This window comes from Platalea leucorodia (assembly GCF_965183815.1).
Source record: "Platalea leucorodia genome assembly, chromosome: 3".
Taxonomy (NCBI): domain Eukaryota; kingdom Metazoa; phylum Chordata; class Aves; order Pelecaniformes; family Threskiornithidae; genus Platalea; species Platalea leucorodia.
The window spans coordinates 41,747,492-41,772,820 of NC_138825.1; the positions used below are offsets into that span (position 1 = coordinate 41,747,492).

Here is a 25,329-nt window from a genome sequence, read left to right on the forward strand (position 1 = left end):
GTGGCCCCCGCCCCCGCAGCTCTGCGCCTCCCGCGTACCGCGGCGGAGCCAGGGCGGCGGCGAGGGGCGCATCCCTCCCTGGGCAGGGCAGGGCAGGGAGGCGGCGCCCCGGGGTGGGGAGCTCGGACAAAGGCTTCCAGGAGAGGGAGCGGCAGCCGGCCGCCGAGGGGGGAGAGGGGGCGAGGGAAGTTCCCCACGGGCGCGGGGAGCCTCCTGCCCCCCAGGAGGCGGGGAGGGAGGCGGTAGCGGCAGCCGCTTTCCTAGAGGCGAAAGCGGGGCTCTTCCGCGCTGCTTTCTGCTTCCCCGAAGGTGGCTGCCGGGGAGGGGGAGGCGGGGGAGGAGCCGGCTCCATCCCCATCCCCATCCCCGGGCGGGCGGCGGCCCCTCCACTGCGCCAACCTGCAGGCGGGCTGGAGGCAGCGGCCCCGCCCGGCCTCCGTCTGCGCGGGGCCGCGCCTCCCCTCGCCTCCGTCCCGGGCAGAGCCCGCAAGCAGCCGCTTCCCGCTGCGCCGGTCCTGGACTGCAGCTTGCTGGCGGCGAGGGCAACAAGCAGCGGCATCTCGGAGCGCCTTCTTTCCCCAGTGCCCTTTCATCTCTCTCAGTCCGCGCCTCTCTCGTACCTGCAGCCTTGCCTTCTCCTTCCACTCCTCCTACCTTGCTATTTCTCCCTTTCTCCCCCTTCTCTTCCCATTTTCTGTTTTTTGGGGGGTGTCTTTGCTTTCCTTCTCTTTCTTCTGCCCCCATCCCATTCATTTTTGGACCCTCTTCGTCTAGAGCCTCTTAATTTCTTGATTTCTTCTGATTTTTTTCTTTGGACTTTGCCTTGTCATGTCAAGATGGAAGTCAGGCATGACTGGCTCTCCTCATCCCCCCATGAAGGCTTCGAGCAGATGAGGCTGAAGAGCAGACCCAGGGAGCCTTCCCCAAGCCTCACCAGAGTAGGTGCGAACTTCTACAGCACTGTCAAGCAGCAGGACTACAGTGCCAGTGTCTGGCTGAGGAGGAAAGACAAACTGGAGCACGTAAGCCAGCTTCTATTTCCCCCCTTTTTTTTCTTTCTAGACCTCTGTCTAGGTATTCTGTTAGGCTACCTTTCTACCAGCTTGGACTCCAGAAGAAAAGTGTTGCTCCAGTAATTGGGCATGGCATTTCCCAAATGGTAGAGAAAGGAGCTACTTAGAGGTCCCAGCCTGGTCAAATCTGAGGTAAATAGAATGTCAGTACTGGTCCCAAACCACATGCAAGTCTCTTCCTAACTGGAAATATTTTTTAATGTTCTCGGCTTATTCATTCTTCTATTCCTGCAAATTCAGCACTGATGTGGGAGGAGAAAGATTGGGATGGTGCAGATGGAGGTTAGAGCATTTATCTCACGGTGATTATAATGTAGTTCTAGAATTGCTAAAAGAAAATAGCTTTTTTTAATTCTAGCTGTGGTTCCCCCCATCCCCCCCTTCTTTATCTTATTCTTCATGCATGGGACTTTGACAATATTCAATCTGTGTGGGGTAGAGGAGGTTTCCTTCAAGACATCTATTCCTGCAGCAGTAGTACATGACTTAACTAAGTGTGTATGGGACCACAATAGAACTGATACTGCAGATAGCTCTAGTGAATATTTTATGAGAATTTAAGGTGCTTCTAAGTATTCCTGTCTCAGAAGATGTTTGAAAGCGTTTTTGATGTTACTTCTAACAGCAAGGAAATGGGTTGAGATGACCTGCATACTGTGTAAGACTTTTCTGAATAGCTTATTAGGTGAAACCCATTGTTACAGTGTACAATACAATCCAAACAGGGAAGTAACTGCCTTCACAGGGATGCAAAAGAACGTGGATGGGTTTGCATAGTGCAACAGTCTGCCATTCTTTGCATTAGTGAGTAGTTTACAATTACAGTCACATTGACTTCAAGATACACAGAAAAATATTTCTTGTGGTACAGCCACCTGAAGTCTCTTTGGATAGAAATGGTCTCATTGCAAGGAGAAATTGCCTTTATTACGTGAAAATCCTAGATGGCATAGTAGAGTCCTTTAAAGATGAAACCTGAAAAAAGCTCCTCTATCAACTAGTTCATGGAGTATTACCCTCCCTTCCCACTAACCTGCAGAGTGTTTTGTCCCCGTTAGTGAAATCTTAAACTTGAGTTGTTTACGCTTCTGGGAAAATGACAAGAACTTATGAACTGTTGGAAATATCACATTTCAAATGTTGAGAAAGGTATTGAATCCCATCTGCCTCCTTACATATGTTTTTGTGGTTCTTCACACTAACAACAAGGCTTCACAGTAGTAAGCTTGTAAGCAGAGTATTCTCCCATTGTGAATCGCGAAGAAAGGTCAATGCCTTATCTCAGTACAGCTGATGGCTAAAACATAGAAAGCACAGAAATCTGAGCTCTGGCTTTTGTAACAGGTTTTTGCTACATGTGCCTACATGTTGATATGTGTCATCAAATGAATGATTGTTAATTGCGGGAGGGAGGGGAATAATCTGTCAACAGTTTGATAGCTAACTACTGTTCTGGAGGCTGAATATTAGCATGTTCAGATATCTGTATTTTAAATCATACCACAATATTAGCATGGACAAGGAAAATAGGCATTAACTTGCTTGAAGATTACTAGTGCAAAACCTTGATTTTGTGTGTGGTTTGGTTGTTTGTGTTTGTTTGTTTTTTTTTTTTATGAAGTCAGTATTTTGTCACAGTAGTAATCTTCAATAACCCTGCAGCATTGGTGTGAAAAGCTTTTTCTCTAATCAGTTTGGTATGAATGCACGTTCTTCTGGGGGTTTCCCTCTCATTTCATCCAGTTATTTTTATTCCCAGAGCCTATTTGAACAATGTAAAGAAAAAAATTGGAACATTGATATTTCTTGCTTGCCATGAAGTGTTTATTTCATTGACATTTATTGTGAATACCCTGCAGTAAATTAGATATGCCAACAGTATATATGTGAAAATACTTTGGTTTTATGATTTAAGGTAACACTCATGAGTGTTGTAACAGACAGGTTATTGCATAGCTCCCCTTAGTGAATGTAAATAAAATATGTATTAATTTCTAGATTGTATTTTTCTTTTACAATTTTGGAGCAAGGTGGTTATTTTCTGTTTTCAGATAAGTCTTTGAGGGTTTTGAGTGTTTTCTTGCCAAAGAAGTTATCTCCTATGCTCCACTCTTACATTCCAAAACACAAACCATGTAATTTGAGATGCATCATTTTGAATGGTATAGTCATTGACATATGATAGCTTATGGCCAATATTGGATAATGAAGATATGCACACTTCATGAGGTAGATGAAGGACTTGAATTACATTTCCTTGCAACTCCCTCTGAGATAATCATGTTACTTGATATCTACAAAGAAAATCAAAGTACAAGGAGTGAGCATTCATGGAGGCACTGATTTTGAAAGTATCTCATCATAAATTTGATGCTACATAATGACAGATATAGGCACAAGAAGGGTGTATAGTGAGTGTAAGTCAAGATTTGCATGAACAGATTTTGGAGTTTCATATGTCCTCTTTAGGGCTTGTGGAAGGGGTTGGTTTTTGCTTCACTGAAATTATTTCTTAAATTGATTTCAGTGTGGTTGTAATAGGGATAAAATTGGGCCAGTATATTTTGTATGCTACTACCAGTAAATCCTTGTATCTACCACAGTAGATATATTATGTTGACTTTCATTAAAGTGAGTAGCATGACTTATTCATGTGCGACACTTCTTATTAATCCATATACAGTTTGAGGGACTAAAAAACCTCTTCGGAAGCCAATTTTTGTCAAATTGTTTATATAAAAAAATCTCAAATACACAGTTTGTTTCTAGATTTCAAAACTGCAACAGAATTGTGAGGTTTGGTGTGGTTTTTGGTTTGTTTGGTTTGTGTTTTTTTTTTTTTTTAAACAGATCTCAGTTTGAAGTGTGGTAAAGATGTTCAAAATTCAACTGTTGCCATATCTCTTGTAAAAGCACAGAACAAGTTCAGATGCACAAATATGATATAGTTTCTTTAAAATTGATTCAATACTTAGTTATTGACTGACCATAGAGGAAGTAAAAATCTGGAATGTATTGCTGGCGTCTTGCTAATTGATTGTTCTTTAAATGGATCTTAATATAGTGTGTCTCCTCATAAACAATTGGCTAATTCTTTATGTGGGTTATCTTTTTCCAAATGGCAGTAACACAACTTGTACCATACAACATCTGGACACAACTCACCCCGTTTTCTTTTGTGAACTCAAATGCTGTGTTTAAGATTAAATGGATCTGCTGTAACATGTTTACAGATAGGCCAATGGGGAGTTTATGCTGAAGTGAGGCCTAAGTATACATGTGTGCTGTAGCTCATGGGTCAATGAGTCATACTTTTCATGGAGGAAGTTACTAGAGGTGTGAGGAACTCTGACGTTGCAGATGTGACCACAGTGATGTTGCAAGCCTTTGGCTGAAATTCCTACAGAGCTGAGATTGTTCAGATTCTATGTATCTGCTTCAGCTGGTTCCTTGTGCCTTTTTGTGAAGTTGTTTGCCTGGTACTGGAAGTGTCGGAGTGAAAGCTGTTGTGTGAAATATTCTTAAAGTCTCCTTTGTGTGGTGTTTGTTTGGTTTTGTCTGGTGCTGCCTTTTTAAATGAAATGTGAATTGCTTAAGAGCAAAAGGAGAAGGAGGTAGGGATGGGGAGAAAGAGTAGCTAACTTGATAGCCTTTAGCTGGTGGGAGTTACATCTGGTTTAATTTACAGCAGCTGTCCATCATGTCTGTGTATCCTTCAGTAATGACAAGTACCGTATAGCTGCTTTCCTAGTACCTCAGCAAAAAATTCTAGAGAACTTAATTTTAAATAATCAAAACTTAAAACAAAAGCTGAACAGATTTCTTCTTAAGCTACAACAGATATGCTTCTAAACGGATATACTTTTTTATGACAAATACAGGTATTCCTTCTCAAAGATGTAGCAGTAGTCTTTCTCTAATAACTTTTTAATTTAATTATTTACTTCATTATGTTAAAACATTTTTAAAATTGCCTTTTAAGAAACTACTTCAAGACTATAACTTTTTGGGAGACCTAGTACTAGAACAGTTTATTTCGTGGACATCCTCAGTCTGTTACCGTTAGTAGTATCATAATTAGGAAAAGTTATAATTTTTGCATCATCTCTTGTTTTTATTTAAATTCTGATCAGTGGCAAAGGCAATGTTGGGATTTTGAGATTCTAAGTACTCTTGCTGTTATGAGAGCTGACTTGACCAGTTGATGTTATGCAGTTGATCAGCATACCGCTATCCCTTTGGCAGCATTGCTACCCAGAGAGAAAGAGGCTATGAAATAGAGGGAGGGCAGTGTCGCATGGCAACAGAGGCACGTATCTAACATGCAAATGTTAGGCCTAAGACAATTTACAACGCTGCCTGACAAGCATGGCTGTGGTGCTTCTCAGAGCCTCACGACCAAATCAGAAATAAAATATAACTTTCATTCACCTGTCAAAACATCTTTATAAAAGTTAAAATCCCAAATCCAATTCTGCCAGTTCATTTTTATTATTCAAAAACTAGTAGTTCTCCTAGGCAGCCTTTTTTTTCTCTTTTTTCTTTTTTTTTTTTTTCTTTTCTTACAATGCAGGAAATTCTTAACAAAAACATTGTTGAACAGTTTAAAATTGCATTTCCGCTCTTGCATGTAAATTAGCACAAGTGTTAAAAGTCAGAGGGCAGATTTACAGGCTTCGGAATTTGACATGCTAAGGATGGCAGAAGACACCATGTGTATAGCTATTACCTGTAACACGTAAACAAAGAAGGTGGGTATAGCTTGATGTAAAGCAAGTAACAGGAGTAGAACTCAGTCAAGCCAAATCAGTTGCTGGACAGAGCCAACAACTTTAACTTAAGGGAGAATAATAAAAGGATCTAAATCAGAATTCAAAAAATCATTATACACATTCCCAAAGCAGCCCCTGTCTTGCAGTAAATGCAAACACATAGCTTTTTTTGAGTTAAATGAATTGACAGAGTCTTTTGCATTAAGCAGGTATAAATAATTTGTCATCTGGAATAATGTCGGATGCCAAGAAGAGCAGAGTGCGCCATATATGAAGGTACATAAGTGGGGACAATTCAGAGGGTTCTAAAGAGTTGGTTTCCAGCATTTGGAGCTTTTTGATGGCATGATTGCAGATTACAATTCCAAATGTCTATCTGGTCCTAGAGATAGATATCTATATTTAGATTTCATCATTAAAAGCAAGGGAATGAACTCCATTAAGTAGAGGGACTTTGGCTTTTTTTCAACAGAAGGAAGACTGACGTTTGGAATTGCCTGCCTGCAACAGTGGTACTAGCGTGCGTTGAGGTTCTTGCAGAAGTAGTAGCATGCAGTTCACTTTGCTGCTGACAGACTGTGTGTGGAGGAATTCTTCTGTTGAAATGCTGCTTTCCTTGAAGGTGTCTTTGTCTAGTAATGTTTTGTAGACAAACATAATCAGAGAAAATAAATGTTCAGAGAAGTGCAAAAAGGGGAACAAAATCATTGAACAGTGTTGGAAAAATACTGAATAGCGTTTTAGGGCAGAAAATGTAAAATGGTTTATTTCAAAAATAGTATGGGCAATTTGAAATCTTGACATTTGGAGAGGAAAGAATAACTTATTTCAGTAGTTACCATGCATAAAAGTAACTTTGTATTTCAAAGTACTGAAAATATGATACCTAATAGTTCATTTTTCTCTTTCCAGTTGTGGTGGGTTAACCTTGGTTGTCTGCCAGCTGCCCACCAAGCTGCTCTCTCGCTCCCCCTCTTCAACAGGACAGGGGGAGAAAATGAGATAAAACATCTTGTAGCTTGAGATAAATACAGGGAGATCGCCCACCAATTACTGTTACAGGCAAAACAGACTCAACTTGGGGAAAATTAATTTCGTCTGTTGCGAATTAAAAATAGGGTAGGATTGTGAGAAACAAGGACAAGACTAAAAACACCATTCCCCCTCCCTCCTTCTTTCCAGGCTTGAGTTCAGTCCTTCATTCCTGACTATTCTACCTCTTCCCCCCAGTCCCCTGAGTGGTGCAGGGGTTGCAGTCAGTTCATAACACTTTGTCTCTGCCGCTCCTTCCTCCTCACACTGTTCCCCTGCTGTGGTGTGGCGTCCCTCCCACAGGATACAGTCCTCATCAAACTGTTCCAATGTGGGTCCTCCCCACAGGCTGTAGCTCTTCAAAAACTGCTCCAGCATTGGTCCTTTCCATGGGGTACAGTCCTTCAGGAATGGACTGCTCCAGCATTGGTCCCCAATGGGCTGCAGTTCCTGCCAGAAAATCTGCTCCTGCGTGGGCTCCTTTCCATGGGCCACAGCTTCTGCCAGAGCCTGCTCCTGTATGGGCTCTCCACGAGCTGCAGCTTCCTTCAGGGCACATCCACATGCTCCGGCATGGGTCGTCCATGGGCTGCAGTGTGGATATCTGTTCTGGTGTGGTCCTCTATGGGCTGCAGGGGGAGAACCTACTTCATCATGGTCTTCATGGGTGGCAGGGGAATCTCTGCTCTGGCACCTGGAACACCTCTTTCCCCTTCTCCTTCACTGACCTTGGTGTCTGCAGGGCTGTTTCTCTCACATTTTTCTCACTCCTCTCACACAGCTGCTGTGCAGCATTTTTTACTCTTTCTTAAATATCTTATCGACAGAGGCACCACCAGCATTGTTGATGGACCCAGCTTTGGCAATCAGTGGGTCTGTCATGGAGCTAGGTGAAACTGGCTGTCTGACGTGGGGGCAGCCCCTGGTCTCACAGAGGCCACCTCTGCAGCCCTACCCACCTCTCTTCCCCCCAGACCTAGCCACGTAAACCCAATACACTAGTCTTAGAAGCTACTCTTCTTTCTCTGGTGTGCAAGAGAAACTTCCAACATGGCATTAATCTAATGCATCAGTTCTGATGATTTCAACATCAGTCACTTTGACAGTCCAAATCTCCAAAGCTAAAATTAAAACATTTGAGAGGCATAGTCACTGTAACAGACTTGGCTTCACGTTGTTGCACAAGAAAACAAAACAACCTGAAGTTTCAAAGTTGCATTTAAAATTCATTTATATATGCATGTATAAATTGAATTCAACTCATTCAAGACTTTTTAGAAATGAAGTTTTCTAGTTTCCGAACAAAAGACCTAAAACTTCGGCTATGTTTGTTCCAGATGCTAACTTCAGTGAAGATATGGGAAAAGTGGTTTTCACTGCTATGCCTTTCCTAATGCTACCAGCATTAAGGGAAATCCAAATTATTTTTTTGCTACTGTCATCCCTTCTTTTTATCAGCATTGACCATCCTTCTTTAAGGATTTTGAAATAGCAGCTTCAGAAACTTGCAACTTAACCTCCACATCTGTTACACAAACGAATACTCTGCAGTTTGCAGTGCTTTGGTCTTGCAGCAAACCATTGACAGTAACACTTTTAAAGACAGTGAGAGTACTTAAGACACTAGGAAAATGATCCTTAGTGAATATCTCCTCACAAATGCAATCACTTCACTGTCTGTAGAGGATGCCCAAGGAAGCTAGTCTCTGTGGCTGAATGGATGTCTAGCTTAGGCCTTCTTCCATTCCAGAACAAGGAATGCTAAAATACTGCAGTGAAAATCTCTTTACCAGATTATCCAGAGATGGAAACAACAGACCAACTCATGCCAATGATTAATAAACCCCACTTTATTGTCATTCAAGATGAGAAGTCACATACTCTTAATCATTCCTAAAAAAGAAAGTCCTGTGCTGGCAAACAGACTCCCTAGGTCTCTCTCCCCCTGATGGAGCTCTTTCCTGAGGGACATGCTTATGACTGCCCACCTCTTGCCCCACTCTTTTTATAACATTATTTAAGGTCTGTTTACCAGGCTTTTTAAGTAGTTTCATTACTGAGAGGGGAAAAAAAAAAAAAAAAACAAAAAAAAAAACCAACCAACTAGGTGCCCTGCTAATGTCTTGGAAGGTCCATATATCCTCTTAAACTGACTATTCCCTCTGTCATATTTCAGAATCTGAAAGGAGGTTTCTTAAAATGAGATTTGGATGTGTGTTTTTTTTTAATTTTGCATTACTAGATTTTGCATTACTAGGTGACAGCTGTTAAGAGTGAAAAAGTATAACATTAATTTTCCAGTGCAGTGACACTCCTCTAGTGTCTGTAACATTGTGTAGTCTGAGTGGATGATCAAGTTGCTTGCAATCTGTTCTTCACAGTTCTTGGCAACTACAGTGGATTATTTGAGGATATATCTAGATGTAGGTACATGCTGGGATCCCTATCCCCTAATCAGCCGAACTGGGGACCTGTGCTGCTGCTTGCTGGTGACCTGTATGCCCAGGTTTCCAGAGTCAGGGAACAATGAAATGAATGTGTACCTAGGTGTTACCTTAGCTGGTGGGGATGCAGTTGAGCCATTAATTGAGAACTGAGGCACTCCCAGATTCACTGGTCTTTAGTGTTATAACAAATGAAGCAAGTTAGCCTACTGTTCCCTCAAAGTGACTTAAATACTGGGCTTGTGATGTTCTGACTATCTACTGTGCTGTAGTGGGCAGAAGGGCCACTCAGCTAAAAGTGAAGTAATACGTGCAGGGAGTTAAGAGAACCCCAGAAGTTCAGGAGGAGGAAGAGAGGGAACAAATGACACATTGGTGCTAGTGAAGCGAGTTACTTTAATCAGAAAATAATTTTTATTAGATCACAATCATGCTTATTCATCAAAACTTAGTCTGATTTTTTTTTTTTAAGGTTTGTTCCTCAGAATTCTTTCAGTTCTTATAAAGGCTTTCCAAATATAACATAGGATTTGGGTATTTTTATAGGGATTTGGCTTCTTTTGTTTTGATCAATGCATTGTGTAATTTGACCGTGTAGATAATATCTAGCCCTGGATAGAGAAATATCAGAGTGGTATTTTTACCAATACTTCATTGGCTTGCTCTCTGAAGACAAATTTACCTATTTTCTTCCACTTCTGCACAACCTGTAAACCCTCTTCTCGATGAAGAAACAGTATTTGTAGGTGAATACAGTTGTGCATTTTATTATTTTTTTTATTAAAACCAAGAATTTAAAAAAAAAATTAGTTCTATTGCTGACTGCATGATGTCAACATAATCAGCAGCTTGTTTTATAATTTACGTAGTTGTTGCAGCTTAAATACTAGTCATTCTAATTTTTGTTGCTATTTGTATTTCACTATTTACAGTTGTAATGAAATGTTTAATAGAATAAAAAACCTAATGTATTTGAGTATTGCTACTAATAAAACAAATAATGATTCAGATAATTCCTGCCATTCTGATACATTAAATAGGCTGGATTTTCCCAAGGCATTTTAAACTGTTTGGAGCAGAATCAAATGTGGAGCAGTGCTGAGGTTGCGATTGTGACCAGTTTAACTTTCATGATCCTGTTGTTACTGCAATAAAGGCATATTTACTTGGGGTTATACTCTAACTTGATTCGGTAAAAGCTAGTATATGCTGTAAAAAGCCTATCATAGTGAGCAGATGTGTATTTGTTTAGAAACACGTGAATGAGTAAAAGTTGGTAATGTCTTCAGCACTTCCAGCCACAGTAAACATGGTATGTCTTGCTAGTCCTTTTAGTGTTACAGAAATTGTGCTGCTGCCCATTAAGTTCCATGACTGATCCTTTCTAGGCAGGAGTTTTTTGATAAGGGACTACGCATTACATGTGCAGAACAAACTTCATGTATTACCTCAACTGAGGCTACCCACCTACTTATGGGAATGGTGTTAAAGGTGACAGTGATTTGAACCCTACTTCCTCAATGCAGTTTGTGCACTTTTGTTTGATCTTGTTCCAAAGCGATGCTAAAGTTTCCATTGACTTCACTACTATGGATTTAAGTTGTATATGAGCTCCTTGAGAGAAGACTGTGGATCAGCTCAGCTGTCATGGGTTTGGGGCAAAAAAGCAAGTTCAATATATCCTGCTAAGCACTTGGAGGAAAAATCTGTCTCAGAGTCCTCACCTTTTCTCAAGCTTTAAGTCTCTGGATCATCAGGCTGGTTGCTGGATATATTATTTGAGAACACTTTGCAGTTAGCACAGGGGAAAATCCTTGACAGGCTGTGAAAAGGACAGAAGGCATCTTAATATAACAAATGGGATTTAAGAAACTGTAAGGTCTATGTGAACATGCAAAAAATGTTATCGATCCAGTTGCTCAGCATTTAAGTCCACCTCAAGGTGCTGCATAATGGAGAATACAGAAGGAAGGAAGTCGGACAGGTGCATTTGAAACTTCAATTACCTGTCAAGACTAATGAATGGATACCTAAAGAAAACTCAGAAAAACAAAGCTACCTGTGAAATTATTTCTTTGCTCCCAATTAGAATACTTCTGTTCCTCATTAGAAAGCATAGGTGAAACAAATGCCCATCATGCTAAAACCAGATCAAACCTAAACTGGAATATGATCTCAGTTTAATGATAGCAGGCATCATGTGTTTTCATGTTTTGTTCTCGTTTAAGTGGAAATATGCTCCTGCCTTAATGATAATAATTGGGGGAAAAAAAAAAAAAAAACAAAACCACAAACAAACCTGTTGCCTCTTGTGGGAAATGAACTAGGTGAGCAAATAGAAGAATGTGCATGGATGTGACTGGTGGCTACAACAAAGACGGAGACTCTTGTCAAGTTCTGCTGTTTCCCCATAGTTAATTACTGGGGAGGATTCATGAGCATCTAGAAAGTCTTGTGTTCCTGGAACACTAAGAAAAAACCCAGGTGATTAGAGAACATATAGAAATTCTGAAACAGCATTTTTCCTATGACTTTCTGACAGCTGCTGACAGAAGCTGGCCTGTTTAGCCTCTTCATATGCAGTGATAAAATAGCCAGCATAAATTAGATTGGGAAGATGAGTGGAATGGAATAAGTTAGGGCTAAAGCTCTGTCAGTTTGCTGTAGGACCTGAACAGCTCTAAGTGCCTATACAGTATGATGGGTGGGGATTTTCCGTTTTTATAAACGGAAGTTGATGTGCATTTGTAACCCTGTGCTGCCCATTCACTGTTACCTTCTGGAATAAAGTGGTTCAAAGCCAGTGGTCTGGCTGAGGTAGCAATCACACTTTTTCCTTTCTTCCCGTAAATCAGTCCATCCAATAACTTCTTCCTGCTTAGTAAAGAATTGTCTTATGGCCTGCAGCACTGTGTTTAGTCCTGTAAACTCTAATATTGAAGGTATACTGTCTACTGACCTTGTGGTCTTTGATGCCTTATGGAAAAGTAGTTCCCCTAAGTTTTCAACAGGATTCATAATGCTGAGTTCTGGTAGGATAGTGAGCCTATCATTCACATCATTTAGACATGGCCTCAGTTACAGTTTGAAGTGTTTGCTAAACCATGTCATTTCTCCACGTATCTCTTCAAGGAAAACCAGTATGTTTCGTGAAGAGTTGACTTTTGCTATTTGCTAGATAAGAAGTAATTTGGAGTCGTGCATACAGTCTGTGCATAAGTGCTGCTTAAAACAATATGGGATGAAGTATATTCAATGCTGCCTCTACTGCATCTATGATTTTTAGATCCCTGAGAAGGTGCATCTTTTGAGTAAGTCCTGTTACATAAATAAAGATTACGTAGTCAGCCTGGTTGTTGCAGCTGATGAGATGGTTCTAAGGAAACACACCTTGAAAATGAATGGCTTAAAAAAGGCAAACAAAAAGAACACTGATGAATGAAAGCCCAACAATTTTGAAATTATTTGCAATTTGAAACTATTTTTGGAGTGATTTATTTGTAGAATGTGGTTTATATAAAATATGTGATGCTGAAGACAGATTGGTGCTTATTTGGGATGCCATGACTGTAAAAAGATCATCAATATACTAAATGCTGTTTCAGGCCATTACAGTGACCATGATTTATAGTCTGAATAACAACAACAACAATTCCTTTGGGTCTAGCATGAAACAAAGTCACTACAGTGTTTTGGAAAATGTTAACCTTTTGAACAAAGCAATTTCCTTTGTCAACGTGAGCTGCTGTCCCTGCAGACTTTTCTTTCAATTACCTATTGGGCATGTGGCAGGCAGATAGCACCTAACCCTTTCTGTGGTATTTTATCCCATTTTATGCAGTATTGTTCTCTCTGGGCTTTGTTGTCATGGCTTAGTTACATCAGACTCATGCTGCGGAAAGCTGGAATGTGCCAGCCTGTATTCTCTGGCTGTGTGGTATATGGTCTTAATGTACATTAGCCTAAATCAATTTGTTTCTGCAACCATATGAGAGCTGAAACCTTTGAATTCTGGAAGCTTCAATTTTTAAAAAATATTTTTTCTTCAGTTTGTGCACTTTGTTCCCCTAGTCTGTCTTTGCTGGGCCTGTTCCAAGCATTCTGTTTGGCTTTAAATAACTGTTGCTTCATATCCAATTTTTAAAAGCTACTATATTGCACAACTGTTTCCCTTTTTACTTCTCCGTGTTTGGATTTACCTACCAAGGCCTTTGGTTTTTCCTTTTGTCTATAATTTCATCTCATCACTTCCTTCATGATACTTGATTTTTAAATTCTTTTTCTTTATTCCCCTCTCCCCACCCTGCTGCCCTGTCCCCCTGAACTTCTCTGACAAATCCAAAGCCCTGTTTTCGCATGTCACCTTCTGCGATGCACCTTGTGTGGAACTCCCAGGGAAAAGATGGTGAGTGGAATATATGTAGGATTTGCAAAAATGTAGTTCTCTTCAAAGATTTATATATAATTTTTGTACTGGCAGGGTAACGCTGTCTGAAGTTCTTAAGTGATTTAAATTCATAAGTCCTGAGTATGCACTTTTGAAAACCCTGAAGTTACAATGAGAATGGAAGGTTTCTGAGTTATGTGACAGCTTGAGTTGGGCAACAGCCTTGCAAGTGCAGTCTATAGATCTAGTGATATAAAAGGCAATGATTACACTAAGAACAACAAAAGTTTGCCACCCATGTGACTTTGTTGCGTCAGCCAACAGTGTGCTCTTTCAGAATCTTCTCTCTTTGTAATTAAATGAAAGCTCGGATATTTTCAGTGAAGAGAAACACAAGCAACTGTATGATTGTGCCTTGAAAGGGATGTGAAAACTGTTTTTCAGTATTATGGAATCTGTTTTCCAAGAGATTGCACATTTATTTTTATTTTTCAGAAACAGACAACTGAGAGAGTGCATCTTTTGAAGTCAGTTTGTGCAGGTAGTAAATAGGGAGAAATTTGCAGCAGATGTAGAAATGTTTGCTTATTATAGGGGCATCACTGTATATTAATACTTCCTGATTTACAGGCCACAGTACATAAGACGCACATGGAGTATATGAAACTTGTGTATGTTTTAGCTCTCAGGTTACCCTGTATGTTGTGTTTGTGTTGTTTTGGTTTTTTAATACATTGCTTAAATAAGAGGAGGTGATATTTTTGAAAGACTGTAAGATCCCTTCCTGTTTGGGCTAATCTGGTGACTGTATTTGAGCTGTTGCTTTCTATGATTTGTTTTTTTGTTTGTTTGTTTGTTTTTTATGGAAATCTCTCCCCAACAGCTATTTGTGATTTTTAATTTTTTTTTTTTTTTAATGCTTGCTTCTATAGTATTTAGAAGATTAACGTTTTTTTGTAAGAACCTTTGCAAATACTTGTTGCTGTGTTTATTCACTTTATGATTCTGCTTGGCAATGTTCTCAGTTTATTTCTGGATATCATTAGTTTTTGATAGCATATCTGGCTAATTTCTTCAGGTTCTGAGAATGGAAGTTCTGACTCGAGTAGAATAGCTTGATGAGGGACTAGATACTGATGGGTGTTTGATTATTACCACCATGACAGAAACGTCTTCCCATAATACCATTCTAGATCACAGAATCATAGAATGGTTTGCATTGGAAGGGACCTTAAAGATCATCTGGTTCCAACCCCCCTGCCATGGGCAGGGACACCTTCCACTAGGCCAGATTGCTCAAGGCCCCATCCAACCTGGCCTTGAAAATAATTGATATGGTAATAATTGCATGTCTGATTAGAGACATCATGATGATGTAATCTGAAAATAATGTAACTGCTGGTAGTGGCCTCTCTTCTGTGAGTTATATTGGATTTATAGTAGCTTGTTTTAGCTCTACTTAATTAACTTTAATTACATGTCTATATATGTGTATGCTTTTAGCTATTGAGATCGATACTGTAACTGATAGGTTTGTTTAGTTGTATTTATTGCATGTTTACCATGCATTGTGTTGGTTTTTTCCTTTTTGGTTAAGAAAAAAAAAAAAAAAAAAGGCTTGGCAGCAGAAAGGAAGGTTGTCTTATTATATTGTCCTGGCTGCTGTGCTTTGCAGGAATGGGGAGATGAGTGATTTTTGAGAGCAACTGAGCCATGAGGCCTGAAGAAGCTTTTAGGGTGGAGGTGAGGCAAGCAGAGAAGGAGAGGAACTGGGAAGCTTGAAGGAAACCATAGGCTGGAAGGTTCCTGAAAGGAGCAGAGAACTTGCTTGTAGTAGGAAGATGATAGAAAGAGAAGCTCTTCTAGGGCTCTGGAGGTGAAAACCTGAGGATTGTTCAACTCAGCCTTTCAAAGCTTTTGCATCAGATAGCCAAATCGGAGGAAGAGACCTGCCCTGCAAGGTGACAGGGCCAAAATTTATTTTTCAGATTTTTCCGTGCAGCAGGTTTGAGTTCTGGGTTCTGTATTAGCGTAGTATTTTTGTGCTAGTAATTAGAAATAGAGATGTGAAGGGGTTTTGTTTGGTTTTTTTTGTTGCTGTTTGGTTTTATCTGTTGTTTTGGTATACTCACTTTGGTATACCTGGTGATTTCACCTGAAGACTGGCTGATATGAAGCTCCATCATGAATGTCTGCCTACAAACTGGCCAAATGTTGTAGCAAGATGAAAACAGAAAAAGCAACTTTTGTGGTTGACTCCTTGGAATAGCGGGCTCTAAAAACATACATAAATATTGATGCAGAGATTTTTTTTTTTTGGTAGCATAATAAATTAAACGAATGTATGTTTGAATGACAGACTCCAATGTCTGCCTGGGACATGTGGAGTCATTGGCTCATTTAACTAGCTTCTGTTACGTAGCTTTAAATGAGGAATGTGAAAGCTACACAGACCACCAAAAAGGGGAATATGAAGTGTTTAGACTAAATAGCGACCATTCTTGCTTTCCAAAAGCTGGAGGTGTTCTAATTGTGAGTTAATTTTATCAAAGTCCCAATGAAGCTGACAAATTCTTTGGTATTTTTTTATTCGTTTAAATTTTTTATTTGTTTGCAATTCACTGTATATGACTGGACACTAATAATGCTGTGTTCAGCTTGCTTTTTCTTTTTTTAATGTTTGCTCTCTGCAGAGAAGACACAAGTGATTTCTGGATGGCTATGCTAACGCTTTTGACATAAGCCTTTGCAAATGTACACTTGCGCAAATATTTCTGAGGTGAGCTTTTTTCGGCCCAAAGAAAGCCCACTCCAAATATCTGTCTGTTTGGATGTCACCTGAAAACAGAGGTAAAATAAAAGCTTTTTCAAATATTGATTTTCATACGTAATGGTCTCACCTGATTTGTTTAAATATACTTATTCTGAGATGCAGGGGTTTTAGTTTCTTTCTGCAGTCTTTGTCAGGTAAATTGCCATTGATTTATGTAAAGATTCAAGCAGTTTTCCTACCCCTTTGCAAAGAACAACTGCATTAAAAGTGGAATACCTTCCTGAGGATTTTAAACCAAGACTACAGAAATGAAATAATGTTTTTTCTTAGTTATTGGCTACCATATAATCTGTAAGGTTCTTATACTACTTGAAGCATGTAGGGAGAACAACACAGTCACTTCAGTCATAATTTTTTCCCCGTGAATCACCCATTGCATGCTATGACTAGTCTCCATTTGTCATTTGAGTGGCAGCATTGTCTTCCAGAGAGTTGAAATTCTTTCCTTTCCATGGTGTTTCATGAACACTTTCACTTGATATGGGAAACATGAGTTGGTGTGGATATTTTGGATAATCAGGAAGCTTTTTTTTTTTTTTTTTTTTTCTTTCCTCTATGTTGTGGGACAGGAAGACAAAAAGAGTATGGATAAGATCATCAAGTCCAATGGGGACGAGTGTTTTATGATCTGGAGTTGCCTCCAAGTACAGTATTAATACCATGTATGGCAATAGCAACAGTTTCAATTCTTAAATGACTTTCACTGGGTTTTCCTTGTTGATAAAACTTATTTCCAGTTGCAGATAAAAAGCATTGGACTGGTGGGCACTTGAAATAATACCGGTTCTCTCAATTTCTCAATACTGAATTTGTGACCATGTATACATCCTAATGGAAAACCCAATATGGACTAATTTCAAGGGGAGGAGAAGGTATTACTTAAAGCTCAAACTGCCTGCAGAAAGTTCTCTAACACTCTTAAGAAGCTGCTTTTCCCCTATGTATTCACTTTTGAGGGGGTGGAAGCATTGATTTTGCATTTGCCTTTTCATTTTGTCTTATCTTTTGGGATCCCAAACATAGGACTATTTTGTTTTCTTTCCTTTTCTAGAGGCAATGGCAGATACTTTGTTCTAAGAGACCTCAAGAGATGTTATATACCACTTGGAAAACCTGTTTTTGAGCTGCCTTTTTTTTTTTTTTGTTAGTTGATTTGATTCAATGTGGTTTTAAGGATCTTTCTTTTTAACTTTTTTCACCACCACACCCTTCTTTACTCTTACTCAGAGGAAAAATGAAATCCCCATATTCTTTATCTAAGGATTTAGCTGAAAAGTTGAGATTTCTGTTGGTCTGGATTTCTAGACAAGATAACATCAACTTTTGCATGACTGACTGTGTAACCTTTTTATCAATACCAGCTGTGGACTAATTTTGATTACTTACTCAAAAGGATGCTCATTCTTCAGTAGTTATATTGGTCTCTTCCCCAGTGTGGGACTTCACATTTGCCTTTGACCTTCACGGGGCTCCTGTCAGCCCATTTCTTGAGACTGTTGAAATCTGTCTGAATAGTAGCCTTGTGTTGCCCATGAATGTGCTGCAAGTCACTCTATCCAATTGTCCAGGTCATTAATGAGATATTAAACAGTACTGACCCTGGTAGCAATCCCTGAAATAGGCATGTAGTATCTGGCCACCAGCTGGACTCTGTACGCTGACTACAACGCTTTTAGCCCAATGAGTCATCCAGTTTCCAACCCATTTTTTGTGGTTATCCAGTGCACTGGTTGCAAGATTGGTTATCCAATCTTGCCAGTTTCTCTGTAAGGTTTACAAGGGAGACTGTCAGAAGCCTTGCTAATGTCAAGATATGCAATATGTTCTGCTTTCCTCTAGTGCACAGAGTCCACAGTCATCTCACACAGAAGGCATTCAGGTTAGTTGGGTACAATTTGCTCTTGGTAAATCCAAGTGATGTCCACATCATCTTCCTCACTTGCTGCCTTCCCTCTTGAAGTATGAAAAGTTTGACCATTTGGCTTCTCAGTGGATGATTCCTGAGCTTGGTCTCATTTTGACTGTGGAAAATGTTTGCCATTTCCAACTCTAAGGAAGAAGTGGATGTAAATTTGTCCCCTGTACCCACTCTTTAGCGCACCGGCTATTACCTTCACAGGATGACTCCCAAGACAAGCTGGCTGTAGTTACAACTGACTGTTACTCTGATTAAGAGATTTGAGACCATATTTGTGACTAATTTTTTTGTATTAGAGAAAGGAGTCTCTAACAGTAGCAGTGCTACTTTAAGACTCAAGATGTTGACTAAGTTTCCTCATCTGCCAGAAGTTTCTTGTGTTGCAAAGTTAGCTTAGGTTGACTTCCTTGAAGTTTGCCTGGCTCCAGGAAAATGGCTACTCTTTGAAAGAGTGATGGAGCTGAGCTGAGCAGAGCAGAGGAAATGTTGTTGAATTTTCACTTCATTATGAGTTTATATTCAGTTTCTAGATAGTCTCCTGAAGTCAGCCTAACCTAAAGAAATGTTTTGGGCATAGACAGGGAATAAGATCTCAGGACAGTGTTTGACTTACCTTTTAAAGAGAGAGTGAAAACAGGCTTCGTGTTTTCCATGTGACCTTGGGCAAGATATCATGCTCTCGCTGCAACTCGTTTCTCTGCATGTATAATGGGCTAATAGCATTACTCAGCTTTTTATAGGGGTTGTGAGGATATACCCAGTGAAAATGATAGAATATACATATGGGCAAGTTGCGAACCGTATGAATACTTTAGATAAATGATAATATAACATTTTTCATTTCAGCGCTCCAGAACAGATGGTACACTGGCAATTTTAGATGCAGTTCTATGCGTGTCTCATGTGGTCCAGTGGGAGGTTGATATTGAGAAATGATGCCTAGCTTCCCGAGTTGCAGGGTCTGCCATCTTCCTTGTGTTGCTACTAGTGATCATGTGGCCAGAGGCTAAGCTGATCAACTTTCTGATTTTTACAGAAAATTTAATTACCTTTCTTCCCAAATGAAGTTGCTAACTTTCTTTCAGATAGGTGAGCTGATCTAGCAATCATGTTGCTGCAGTAGAGGAAGCAGTAGGAATGTGAGGAGGGGAGCTGATCAGAAACCTTCCTTTTGATGGTTGATATACTCAGATTGGTTGAAATGCAAAGCAAAATAGCATCTTTAGGGATGTGTTTGACTTCATCGTGGCCTCTTACAGAGTATTCTTTGTAGGTCTGTCTCTTTCAGAGTAGGAACCTAGATGGCTGCAACCCAAGGTTGCAAGCTGTTGCAATACACAATGATATTTGAGGACAGATTACTTCAGTTACCTGTTCGTTCCATTTCAATATCAACATTAACCATTATCCAGGTAGCTTTCAGAAAGTAAAATTCTACTTACCCAAATTCAAAGCATTACAGAGAAAATATTTCCCAAAATGGCAAGAGTAGGTTGTTTCTGTAGACCTGCCTTCTTGCTTCTGAGGCAGAGCTCCAACTTGCTTGGAAGTTCTTGAATTTAGATGTGTCCTCACTGCCTTGCAGAACATGGGGCCAAGAGGAAACTGAAGCACGTCATCACGTTTTTGACAGGTGGAAGCTTAAATGCTATCATATTACATGTTAGCATTTTGCTAGAGCTCCTTCTTAGACTTGTTTGTTTGAACAAGGGCTTTTGTTTGGCTGCAAGGTGAATTTGAGCTCAAGGACGGTCTGGGTCCTGGTTTTGAAAGGTGGTATTAATATGAACAATTAATAATAAAATCTGCTTCAGAGAACCTTAATATGACTTTATGCAACTTCAGATTTTTTGTCTTCAGTCTTCTAGCATACTGATTTAGCTATTGTTTCCTCTCAGGAAGGGTGAAACTTTGAGGCATATGTTATTGGACTGTTTTGATTAAACTTGTATTGCTAGTACAAGTTATGTTACTTACTAGTCACTTCATTTCCCACATAAGGTGCTTCTTATCTGGCTCCTTTAAGGAGTGCACTTATTAAAACATAAGCATACACGACACACACATTGCAATAACTCTTTTATAGCATTTATTACTATTTGCATAATCTGTGTGGCCATAGCTTCTCACAGCAAGTTAGGAGGCTTATCCTCAAATAATTGAATAAACAGTGCAAGATGTTACTGGATACAGTGGAATAAAAGAATTATGTCAAAAAATGTGAATCTGCAAAAACAGTGGATGTTCTAGAAATTGCTTCCATGGTGTATGGTCTTCATAATATTAGATGGAAAAGATGATGTAAAAATGAAAAACTGTAAATTGAGTCAGCCTGATCTGCTTGCTCTAACTAGTAAGAATAACTTCATGCAACTCCTGTTTTTAAAAGTAGAATCCTCCACAAATGGAAAAATGCAGAAGCATTGTAATTCTTGTTCTTTCTTATGCTTAAGGGAAAAAAAAAAAACAACACCAAATGTAACCTCTGAGCTGTTCTCTATTTTAATACCAGATTAGGAAAATACTGAACATAGTCAAGCTCTGTACGTGGGTTCTGCTCTCAGAATAGTGTAAATAGACTATTTTTTGCTAGATATCTTTCATAGAAATACCTGAAGAAGAAGAAAAGCATAAGGAAAACCTAGAAAACTTGGATCAGGGAGGAAAGAAGCTCAAGGGAGGTTTGGAAAGAAAGCTTCTGCAGGTAAACTCACTGCTGTGCCTTCACAGAATCACAGAATGGTTGAGGTTGAGAAGGTACCTCTGGATGTCATCTTGTCCAACCCACATGCTCAAGCAGAACCACCTAGAGCAGGCTGCTCAGGACCGTGTCTAGACGGCTTTTGAGTATCTCCAAGGAGGGAGACTCCACAACCTCTCTGGGCAACCTGTGCCAGTGCTCAGTCACCCTCACAGTCAAAAAGTGTTTCCTGATGTTCAGATGTAACCTCCTGTGTTTCAGTTTGTGCTCATTGCTTCTTGGCCTTAATGAAGCTGTTAAATAGGACTGGACCCAGCATCTCTCCCTGGGGCACATCACTAATTACTGGCCTCCAACTAGAGTCTGTGTCGCTGATCACCACCCTCTGGGCCTGGCCCTTCAGCCAGTTTTCAGTCCACCCTCACTGTCTGCTCATCCAGCCCACACTTCATCAGATTCCCTATAGGATCTTATGTGAGACTGTGAAAGATCAAGTACAAAAACATGTTTGTTCTTGAACAAATCTATACAAATGAAACGAATTACCACATCATTTCATTTTTCTAAAGTCACTGGAGTAATTATTCAAACCAACAGTCAGTCTTTGACAGATAGTTACTAACGCGTTTGGTTACATTTCTTTGTAACTTAAGGAAAAAATGTATTTTATAAAATTGTAGCCTACATATGCAAGCACCATGGCACAGAGACCTATTAACTAATAGCTATTGCACTGGTGAAAGATCACTTAACAAAAATACATGTAATAAGTGTATTTTATACAACTTTTTCTCAGAATGTAAAGGTTGCTTTGCTGGCAAATGTGAAAAAGAAAAATGGTGTAATAAGATAGTGTATATACTTGCTATCAGCTCTTACAATAGTATATGTTTCATAATTGGATCACTGGAAGCGTGCCCATGGAATATGCGGACATAAAGTAAAGTAAATCACAAAAAAACTAGACAAAGGAAGATTGGGTCACGTAGTCCATGCTTATGCCTCTGGACTGCATTAACTATAACTAAGTGTAATACTTAATTGTGGATAAAGTTATAGTTTAAGCATCAGGATAAAGAACGAAAATAGTGGCTTCTGGTAAGAAAATATTTATAACTTACTGTTCTTGCATTTTTTTGCTGTCCAGAATTATGACCAATGTATCTAGTTTTTTTCATTGCAGTTCATATAACAATGATGAAATAATGTTCTTTGCTTAAAAATTTACCAAGTCCCTGTGGGTTATTAATACATTTATTATTATTTTAATGTTCTGTTTTACTGTTTTATCTTGTTAAGTTTAAAGAAAGTGCTGTCTCTTGTATGCAAATGTAGCCGCCCATGTAATTGTATTAGGATTTTGAAGTAAAGCAGGTGCATAAATTGTTTCTCAGAACATAAAGTAAGCTTACCCTTACTGTTAATGTGTTTTACTGCTAACTTGCCTTATCTTCTTGTCCGCTTGTGCCTGTTTGTTTCTCTGGGATATAATGCAAAGCCATTGAAATCTTTCTGTTAATTCCCATGAACTTGCGATCAAGGCCTTAAAATTCTCAATTTTAAGCTCTGCAGGAAGAAATGTTGACAGCTTATGTAGTGCTGGTTACTGTGAAGCCCTTGTTTTGAGGGTTTTAGGCTGTGCTTCATTTTTAAGAGTATATTCAGCATGGATACTGACTTGTTTTGAACTCCTTTAGTCTGGCATAGTTTAAATAGACACCTTTTCTTTATAAGTGTATTGTATTACAACCACTTGAGGGGTTTGGGTTTTGGGTGTGGGGAGTTGTTTGTTTGTTTTTTTCTTTCTATTTAAACATGAATGGGTAACGTTATACTTCTAGTATACCTTTTTTCCCCCTCTAGTAAAAGGAAACACTCCATAATAACAGAAAGCCGTGTTTTACATAAGGCTATAAACCAGAAATCTGACATAACGACATGATGTTTTTGGAAAAAATGAATGTTCTCTTTTTTCCATCAAATAATAAATTTTGATGCAAGTAGAGCATGTCGTTTTAAATACTTTTACACTTCTGTGAGTCTGCATGCTGAAGAAAGAAAGCACTAGTTCATGATTTTAAAAATAAAATTTAAAAAATCACAAAGACTAACTGTCCTGCCTTCCTATCACCTCTTCCTAACACCTACCTTGAGCTAGTTGGGTGATGTAGAACCTGTTTAGGTTCTGCACTGCTTGCCATCTGGGGTCCCGTTGTTTTCGGTGCCTATAGACTTGGAGTGCTGCAGAATAGGCAGTCATTGTGCAGTAGGTGAGGGACAGTATAAATCAGGCTATATTGAAAGAACCATTGTGATGACTGCACACCTATTCTTCAGCCAGATAATTCTATTGTTTCCATTTTTCAGAAAATGGGAGTCATTGGGTCAATGTTCTTTAGTAAGATGGATGCTGAAAAAGCAACTTTGTTGTTTTTAAAAAAAAAAAAAAAAAAATATTGTTTTCCATACAGTAATTCATAGAATGGTTGACTGTTTACAGATTTTGACACCTATTTTATGTTCATGTTCATCAAACTTCTATTACAGAAATATTTGTTTATAACTTTTGTTGCTGTTCCATTTTTATTTTGATTCTTTTCCTTGAAGAATAGCGATTTGTTTTCCACCTCTGTGCAGGCACATACACAAGTTAAAACAAAAACAACCATTCTTTTCTTATTTAGAGAATACTTCAGGTTACAGGCTTACTCTTTCTTCCCCTTTTTTTAAGGATGCAGTTATACTTTTTTTTTTTTTAATGCATGTAAAATATGTGTGTGTATAATACAGAGTTTAACAGTCTTTTACATAGCTACAGATTTGGCCATGTTGTGACACATGTCCAAAGGATAATGTTACAAATATATGTAGAGAAGTGTGAAAACCCTGTCTTTACTTTGGATAGAAGGAGAATCTGAATGAACAGTTTCAGATGATTCACTTTATCTCCACAGTACGAAAATCCCCTTGGCTCAGGAGACTGTAACAGCCACTTTGTATAATATTTAATATGTATTCAGTGGTTGAAAAATGTGAAGCATTTGGATTGGAGCATCTGCTTATTCTGGTGAAGTTATTTTGTGTTTTTTATCCAACTGAAAAAGTTGTTTCGGTTCAAACTGAGTAGTCAACATGTGGTGAACTCACTCCACCTTTGAAGACATGTAGGCATCTATCAGCAATTTTGCAGTTCTGGTAGCAGTGAAAATGCTGAGACTTGCTTATGGGGTTACCTCGTGAATGAGTATTCAGGGACTGGCTTCACAGATTATAGGGACAAAGCTGGTCAGGTTCCAGGCTCACTGTTTGACAGTCATGCTTTATGAACACAATATGGATGTATCCTAATCTCACAGAAATGAAATTATTTGTCTGAGAACATATAGAGAAAGTTGGAGGTCACCTTTATATTCTTAACAGCATACTGTATAATAATAGCAATTAGTGTTCTGTACCGAGATTAGGGCCTTTTATGCAGTGCAGCTTGCAAATGCAGCAAGAGACAGGGCTTGTCATGAAGGCTGAGGAGATGAAATAAAGGCACAGAATGGCAATTTGTCTTGCTCAGTTTGTTGGTTTGGGATTTAAATTAGTTCTCCGATTCTAGATTGGTGTCCTAGCCACTATATTTCACTTTTTGGCTTGTCTTTATTGCAAGTGTCTGTAAGATGAGACACCCTGGCCTCAGTTTTCATCTGTCCCTGGCACTTGCACAGACTATATCTACAATAGCAAATAGTGCAGAGCAATATAAGCAGATCTTTAAAGCAAAATATTTGGAGCTAAGGCTGAGCATCCATGCTGTACACATTTGGGAGGTTTAAATAGGACTAGCTCTAGTCTGGTTCCATCGACTGAACACATATTAGCAGGTTTTGAGTATTAGTTCCACTTCTGAAATACACATGCGGGTTTAATCCAGGTAAATCCAGCTGCATAATCCTAGATCACTCTGTGAAACAAACTTAAGTGGGCACTATGGTGGCTGGCCCAGAAGACTACTGTAGAAGGAGTTAGTAATCTGTATGATAGCAAATCCAGGTGTATGCCTCCCTATGATGAATACAGTGTGACTGCTAGCTACTTAAGAGATGTGCATTTAATCAATGTGCAAATATTACATGTACCTGTTCCCAGGAACTGTTGGTTTATTAATGAGATAAGAGTAT

The 25,329-nt window shown here is 39.2% G+C and overlaps 1 protein-coding gene across 1 annotated transcript in view; it reads left to right on the plus strand.

Annotated features, from left to right (window-relative positions):
- Nucleotides 1-836: 836 nt before the first annotated feature.
- PLD5 (phospholipase D family member 5) overlaps nucleotides 837-25,329 on the plus strand; it is a gene marked incomplete at both ends in the record, with an annotated part of 187,182 nt that continues 162,689 nt past the window's right edge. Inside the window, one exon of the mRNA XM_082306453.1 lies at nucleotides 837-1,022. Within this exon, the coding sequence (XP_082162579.1) occupies nucleotides 837-1,022 (186 nt within the window). The remainder of the gene's footprint in view (nucleotides 1,023-25,329) is intronic.